At 51.7% G+C, this 8488-nt stretch overlaps 1 protein-coding gene across 2 annotated transcripts; it reads left to right on the forward strand.

Annotated features, from left to right (window-relative positions):
* The first annotated feature begins 644 nt into the window (after positions 1 to 644).
* On the forward strand, positions 645 to 2185 carry LOC311114309 (uncharacterized protein). 2 transcript variants are annotated; one of them, XM_084189574.1, is made up of 3 exons: positions 645 to 906; positions 1000 to 1921; positions 1970 to 2185. In XM_084189574.1, the coding sequence occupies exons 1-3, from the start codon at positions 729 to 731 to the stop codon at positions 2007 to 2009; spliced, it is 1140 nt and encodes a 379-aa protein (XP_084045700.1). In that variant the 5' UTR covers positions 645 to 728; the 3' UTR covers positions 2010 to 2185. The 2 variants fall into 2 exon arrangements, with proteins under 2 accessions (XP_084045700.1, XP_084045699.1); XM_084189573.1 differs by having other exon boundaries at positions 1000 to 2185.
* The last annotated feature ends 6303 nt before the right edge of the window (positions 2186 to 8488 follow it).

Raw genomic sequence — 8488 nt, forward strand, 5'->3', positions numbered from 1 at the left:
TTATACCTGTCATAAGAGGTGTGGTGGGGACTACACTTCAGGGTCATTGATCGTTCATAAGAGGTGTGGTGGGGACTACACTTCAGGGTCATCGATCGCTCATAAGAGGTGTGTTGGTGGGGACTACACATCGGGGTCATCGATCGCTCATAAGAGGTGTGGTGGGGACTACACTTCAGGGTCGTTGATCGCTCATAAGAGGTGTGGTGGGGACTACACATCAGAGTCATCGATCGCTCATAAGAGGTGTGTTGATGGGGACTACACATCAGGGTCGTCGATCGCTCATAAGAGGTGTGGTGGGGACTACACATCAGGGTCATCGATCGCTCATTAGAGGTGTGTTGGTGGGGACTACACATCAGGGTCATCGATCGCTCATAAGAGGTGTGGTGGGGACTACACATCAGGGTCATTGATCGCTCATAAGAGGTGTGTTGGTGGGGACTACACTTCAGGGTCATCGATCGCTCATAAGAGGTGTGGTGGGGACCACATCAAGGTCATCGATCACTCATAAGAGGTGTGGTGGGGACTACACATCAGGGTCGTCGGTCGCTCATAAGAGGTGTGTTGGTGGAGGTGTGGTGGGGATTACACATCAGGGTCATCGATCGCTCATAAGAGGTGTGGTGGGGACTACACATCAGGGTCATCGATCGCTCATAAGAGGTGTGTTGGTGGGGACTACACATCAGGGTCATCGATCGCTCATAAGAGGTGTGTTGATGGGGACTACACATCAGGGTCATCGATCGCTCATAAGAGGTGTGTTGATGGGGACTACACATCAGGGTCATCGATCGCTCATAAGAGGTGTGGTGGGGACTACACATCAGGGTCATCGATCGCTCATAAGAGGTGTGGTGGGGACTACACATCAGGGTCATCGATCGCTCATAAGAGGTGTGTTGGTGAGGACTACACATCAGGGTTATCGATCGCTCATAAGAGGTGTGTTGGGGACTACACTTCAGGGTCATCGATCGCTCATAAGAGGTGTGTTGGTGGGGACTACACATCAGGGTCATCGATCGCTCATAAGAGGTGTGTTGGTGGGGACTACACATCAGGGTCATCGATCGCTCATAAGAGGTGTGTTGGTGGGGACTACACATCAGGGTCGTCGATCGCTCATAAGAGGTGTGGTGGGGACTACACTTCAGGGTCATCGATCGCTCATAAGAGGTGTGTTGGGGACTACACATCAGGGTCATCGATCGCTCATAAGAGGTGTGGTGAGGACTACACATCAGGGTCATCGATCGCTCATAAGAGGTGTGGTGAGGACCACATCAGGGTCATTGATCGCTCATAAAAGGTGTGGTGAGGACTACACATCAGGGTCATCGATCGCTCATAAGAGGTGTGTTGGTGGGGACTACACATCAGGGTCATCGATCGCTCATAAGAGGTGTGGTGGGGACTACACATCAGGGTCATCGATCGCTCATAAGAGGTGTGTTGGTGGGGACTACACATCAGGGTCATCGATCGCTCATAAGAGGTGTGGTGGGGACTACACATCAGGGTCATCGATCGCTCATAAGAGGTGTGGTGGGGACTACACATCAGGGTCATCGATCGCTCATAAGAAGTGTGGTGGGGGCTACACATCAGGGTCATCGATCGCTCATAAGAGGTGTGTTGGTGGGGACTACACATCAGGGTCATCGATCGCTCATAAGAGGTGTGTTTGGGACTACACATCAGGGTCATCGATCGCTCATAAGAGGTGTGGTGGGGATTACACATCAGGGTCATCGATCGCTCATAAGAGGTGTGTTGGTGGGGACTACACATCAGGGTCATCGATCGCTCATAAGAGGTGTGTTGGTGGGGACTACACATCAGGGTCATCGATCGCTCATAAGAGGTGTGTTGGGTACTACACATCAGGGTCATCGATCGCTCATAAGAGGTGTGTTGGTGGGGACTACACATCAGGGTCATCGATCGCTCATAAGAGGTGTGTTGGACTACACATCAGGGTCATCGATTGCTCATAAGAGGTGTGTTGGGGACTACACTTCAGGGTCATCGATCGCTCATTAGAGGTGTGGTGGGGACTACACATCAGGGTCATCGATCGCTCATAAGAGGTGTGGTAGGGACTACACTTCAGGGTCATTGATCGCTCATAAGAGGTGTGGTGGGTACTACACTTCAGGGTCATCGATCGCTCATAAGAGGTGTGTTGAGGACTACACATCAGGGTCATCGATCGCTCATAAGAGGTGTGGTGGGGACTACACTTCAGGGTCGTTGATCGCTCATAAGAGGTGTGGTGGGGACTACACATCAGAGTCATCGATCGCTCATAAGAGGTGTGTTGATGGGGACTACACATCAGGGTCGTCGATCGCTCATAAGAGGTGTGGTGGGGACTACACATCAGGGTCATCGATCGCTCATTAGAGGTGTGTTGGTGGGGACTACACATCAGGGTCATCGATCGCTCATAAGAGGTGTGGTGGGGACTACACATCAGGGTCATTGATCGCTCATAAGAGGTGTGTTGGTGGGGACTACACTTCAGGGTCATCGATCGCTCATAAGAGGTGTGGTGGGGACCACATCAAGGTCATCGATCACTCATAAGAGGTGTGGTGGGGACTACACATCAGGGTCGTCGGTCGCTCATAAGAGGTGTGTTGGTGGAGGTGTGGTGGGGATTACACATCAGGGTCATCGATCGCTCATAAGAGGTGTGGTGAGGACTACACATCAGGGTCATCGATCGCTCATAAGAGGTGTGGTGAGGACCACATCAGGGTCATTGATCGCTCATAAAAGGTGTGGTGAGGACTACACATCAGGGTCATCGATCGCTCATAAGAGGTGTGTTGGTGGGGACTACACATCAGGGTCATCGATCGCTCATAAGAGGTGTGGTGGGGACTACACATCAGGGTCATCGATCGCTCATAAGAGGTGTGTTGGTGGGGACTACACATCAGGGTCATCGATCGCTCATAAGAGGTGTGGTGGGGACTACACATCAGGGTCATCGATCGCTCATAAGAGGTGTGGTGGGGACTACACATCAGGGTCATCGATCGCTCATAAGAAGTGTGGTGGGGGCTACACATCAGGGTCATCGATCGCTCATAAGAGGTGTGTTGGTGGGGACTACACATCAGGGTCATCGATCGCTCATAAGAGGTGTGTTTGGGACTACACATCAGGGTCATCGATCGCTCATAAGAGGTGTGGTGGGGATTACACATCAGGGTCATCGATCGCTCATAAGAGGTGTGTTGGTGGGGACTACACATCAGGGTCATCGATCGCTCATAAGAGGTGTGTTGGTGGGGACTACACATCAGGGTCATCGATCGCTCATAAGAGGTGTGTTGGGTACTACACATCAGGGTCATCGATCGCTCATAAGAGGTGTGTTGGTGGGGACTACACATCAGGGTCATCGATCGCTCATAAGAGGTGTGTTGGACTACACATCAGGGTCATCGATTGCTCATAAGAGGTGTGTTGGGGACTACACTTCAGGGTCATCGATCGCTCATTAGAGGTGTGGTGGGGACTACACATCAGGGTCATCGATCGCTCATAAGAGGTGTGGTAGGGACTACACTTCAGGGTCATTGATCGCTCATAAGAGGTGTGGTGGGTACTACACTTCAGGGTCATCGATCGCTCATAAGAGGTGTGTTGAGGACTACACATCAGGGTCATCGATCGCTCATAAGAGGTGTGGTGGGGACTACACTTCAGGGTCGTTGATCGCTCATAAGAGGTGTGGTGGGGACTACACATCAGAGTCATCGATCGCTCATAAGAGGTGTGTTGATGGGGACTACACATCAGGGTCGTCGATCGCTCATAAGAGGTGTGGTGGGGACTACACATCAGGGTCATCGATCGCTCATTAGAGGTGTGTTGGTGGGGACTACACATCAGGGTCATCGATCGCTCATAAGAGGTGTGGTGGGGACTACACATCAGGGTCATTGATCGCTCATAAGAGGTGTGTTGGTGGGGACTACACTTCAGGGTCATCGATCGCTCATAAGAGGTGTGGTGGGGACCACATCAAGGTCATCGATCACTCATAAGAGGTGTGGTGGGGACTACACATCAGGGTCGTCGGTCGCTCATAAGAGGTGTGTTGGTGGAGGTGTGGTGGGGATTACACATCAGGGTCATCGATCGCTCATAAGAGGTGTGGTGGGGACTACACATCAGGGTCATCGATCGCTCATAAGAGGTGTGTTGGTGGGGACTACACATCAGGGTCATCGATCGCTCATAAGAGGTGTGTTGATGGGGACTACACATCAGGGTCATCGATCGCTCATAAGAGGTGTGTTGATGGGGACTACACATCAGGGTCATCGATCGCTCATAAGAGGTGTGGTGGGGACTACACATCAGGGTCATCGATCGCTCATAAGAGGTGTGGTGGGGACTACACATCAGGGTCATCGATCGCTCATAAGAGGTGTGTTGGTGAGGACTACACATCAGGGTTATCGATCGCTCATAAGAGGTGTGTTGGGGACTACACTTCAGGGTCATCGATCGCTCATAAGAGGTGTGTTGGTGGGGACTACACATCAGGGTCATCGATCGCTCATAAGAGGTGTGTTGGTGGGGACTACACATCAGGGTCATCGATCGCTCATAAGAGGTGTGTTGGTGGGGACTACACATCAGGGTCGTCGATCGCTCATAAGAGGTGTGGTGGGGACTACACTTCAGGGTCATCGATCGCTCATAAGAGGTGTGTTGGGGACTACACATCAGGGTCATCGATCGCTCATAAGAGGTGTGGTGAGGACTACACATCAGGGTCATCGATCGCTCATAAGAGGTGTGGTGAGGACCACATCAGGGTCATTGATCGCTCATAAAAGGTGTGGTGAGGACTACACATCAGGGTCATCGATCGCTCATAAGAGGTGTGTTGGTGGGGACTACACATCAGGGTCATCGATCGCTCATAAGAGGTGTGGTGGGGACTACACATCAGGGTCATCGATCGCTCATAAGAGGTGTGTTGGTGGGGACTACACATCAGGGTCATCGATCGCTCATAAGAGGTGTGGTGGGGACTACACATCAGGGTCATCGATCGCTCATAAGAGGTGTGGTGGGGACTACACATCAGGGTCATCGATCGCTCATAAGAAGTGTGGTGGGGGCTACACATCAGGGTCATCGATCGCTCATAAGAGGTGTGTTGGTGGGGACTACACATCAGGGTCATCGATCGCTCATAAGAGGTGTGTTTGGGACTACACATCAGGGTCATCGATCGCTCATAAGAGGTGTGGTGGGGATTACACATCAGGGTCATCGATCGCTCATAAGAGGTGTGTTGGTGGGGACTACACATCAGGGTCATCGATCGCTCATAAGAGGTGTGTTGGACTACACATCAGGGTCATCGATTGCTCATAAGAGGTGTGTTGGGGACTACACTTCAGGGTCATCGATCGCTCATTAGAGGTGTGGTGGGGACTACACATCAGGGTCATCGATCGCTCATAAGAGGTGTGGTAGGGACTACACTTCAGGGTCATTGATCGCTCATAAGAGGTGTGGTGGGTACTACACTTCAGGGTCATCGATCGCTCATAAGAGGTGTGTTGAGGACTACACATCAGGGTCATCGATCGCTCATAAGAGGTGTGTTGGTGGGGACTACACATCAGGGTCATCGATCGCTCATAAGAGGTGTGTTGGGGACTACACATCAGGGTCATCGATCGCTCATAAGAGGTGTGTTGATGGGGACTACACATCAGGGTCGTCGATCGCTCATAAGAGGTGTGTTGGTGGGGACTACACATCAGGGTCGTCGATCGCTCATAAGAGGTGTGGTGGGGACTACACATCAGGGTCATCGATCGCTCATTAGAGGTGTGTTGGTGGGGACTACACATCAGGGTCATCGATCGCTCATAAGAGGTGTGGTGGGGACTACACATCAGGGTCATCGATCGCTCATAAGAGGTGTGTTGGTGGGGACTACACTTCAGGGTCATCGATCGCTCATAAGAGGTGTGGTGGGGACTACACATCAGGGTCATCGATCGCTCATAAGAGGTGTGGTGGGGACTACACATCAGGGTCATCGATCGCTCATAAGAGGTGTGGTGGGGACTACACATCAGGGTCATCGATCGCTCATAAGAGGTGTGTTGGTGAGGACTACACATTAGGGTCATCGATCGCTCATAAGAGGTGTGTTGGGGACTACACTTCAGGGTCATCGATCGCTCATAAGAGGTGTGTTGGTGGGGACTACACATCAGGGTCATCGATCGCTCATAAGAGGTGTGTTGGTGGGGACTACACATCAGGGTCATCGATCGCTCATAAGAGGTGTGTTGGTGGGGACTACACATCAGGGTCGTCGATCGCTCATAAGAGGTGTGGTGGGGACTACACTTCAGGGTCATCGATCGCTCATTAGAGGTGTGTTGGTGGGGACTACACATCAGGGTCATCGATCGCTCATTAGAGGTGTGTTGGTGGGGACTACACATCAGGGTCATCGATCGCTCATAAGAGGTGTGTTTGGGACTACACATCAGGGTCATCGATCGCTCATAAGAGGTGTGGTGGGGATTACACATCAGGGTCATCGATCGCTCATAAGAGGTGTGTTGGTGGGGACTACACATCAGGGTCATCGATCGCTCATAAGAGGTGTGTTGGACTACACATCAGGGTCATCGATTGCTCATAAGAGGTGTGTTGGGGACTACACTTCAGGGTCATCGATCGCTCATTAGAGGTGTGGTGGGGACTACACATCAGGGTCATCGATCGCTCATAAGAGGTGTGGTAGGGACTACACTTCAGGGTCATTGATCGCTCATAAGAGGTGTGGTGGGTACTACACTTCAGGGTCATCGATCGCTCATAAGAGGTGTGTTGAGGACTACACTTCAGGGTCATCGATCGCTCATAAGAGGTGTGTTGAGGACTACACATCAGGGTCATCGATCGCTCATAAGAGGTGTGTTGGTGGGGACTACACATCAGGGTCATCGATCGCTCATAAGAGGTGTGTTGGGGACTACACATCAGGGTCATCGATCGCTCATAAGAGGTGTGTTGATGGGGACTACACATCAGGGTCGTCGATCGCTCATAAGAGGTGTGTTGGTGGGGACTACACATCAGGGTCGTCGATCGCTCATAAGAGGTGTGGTGGGGACTACACATCAGGGTCATCGATCGCTCATTAGAGGTGTGTTGGTGGGGACTACACATCAGGGTCATCGATCGCTCATAAGAGGTGTGGTGGGGACTACACATCAGGGTCATCGATCGCTCATAAGAGGTGTGTTGGTGGGGACTACACTTCAGGGTCATCGATCGCTCATAAGAGGTGTGGTGGGGACTACACATCAGGGTCATCGATCGCTCATAAGAGGTGTGGTGGGGACTACACATCAGGGTCATCGATCGCTCATAAGAGGTGTGGTGGGGACTACACATCAGGGTCATCGATCGCTCATAAGAGGTGTGTTGGTGAGGACTACACATTAGGGTCATCGATCGCTCATAAGAGGTGTGTTGGGGACTACACTTCAGGGTCATCGATCGCTCATAAGAGGTGTGTTGGTGGGGACTACACATCAGGGTCATCGATCGCTCATAAGAGGTGTGTTGGTGGGGACTACACATCAGGGTCATCGATCGCTCATAAGAGGTGTGTTGGTGGGGACTACACATCAGGGTCGTCGATCGCTCATAAGAGGTGTGGTGGGGACTACACTTCAGGGTCATCGATCGCTCATTAGAGGTGTGTTGGTGGGGACTACACATCAGGGTCATCGATCGCTCATAAGAGGTGTGTTTGGGACTACACATCAGGGTCATCGATCGCTCATAAGAGGTGTGGTGGGGATTACACATCAGGGTCATCGATCGCTCATAAGAGGTGTGTTGGTGGGGACTACACATCAGGGTCATCGATCGCTCATAAGAGGTGTGTTGGACTACACATCAGGGTCATCGATTGCTCATAAGAGGTGTGTTGGGGACTACACTTCAGGGTCATCGATCGCTCATTAGAGGTGTGGTGGGGACTACACATCAGGGTCATCGATCGCTCATAAGAGGTGTGGTAGGGACTACACTTCAGGGTCATTGATCGCTCATAAGAGGTGTGGTGGGTACTACACTTCAGGGTCATCGATCGCTCATAAGAGGTGTGTTGAGGACTACACATCAGGGTCATCGATCGCTCATAAGAGGTGTGTTGGTGGGGACTACACATCAGGGTCATCGATCGCTCATAAGAGGTGTGTTGGGGACTACACATCAGGGTCATCGATCGCTCATAAGAGGTGTGTTGATGGGGACTACACATCAGGGTCGTCGATCGCTCATAAGAGGTGTGTTGGTGGGGACTACACATCAGGGTCGTCGATCGCTCATAAGAGGTGTGGTGGGGACTACACATCATGGTCATCGATCGCTCATTAGAGGTGTGTTGGTGGGGACT

Source organism: Coregonus lavaretus (genome assembly GCF_964263955.1).
Source record: "Coregonus lavaretus genome assembly, contig: HAP1_SCAFFOLD_2113, whole genome shotgun sequence".
Lineage (NCBI taxonomy): Eukaryota > Metazoa > Chordata > Actinopteri > Salmoniformes > Salmonidae > Coregonus > Coregonus lavaretus.

What these genes read in the sequence shown, in the direction of transcription:
- LOC311114309 (XM_084189573.1), top strand. Translation starts at nt 729, where the DNA reads ATGGGGACTACACATCAGGGTCATCGATCGCTCATAAGAGGTGTGTTG. An exon ending in TCATCGATCGCTCATAAGAG is followed by an intron (nt 907 to 999) that starts GTGTGTTGGTGA and finishes CGCTCATAAGAG; the next exon opens with GTGTGTTGGTGGGGACTACA.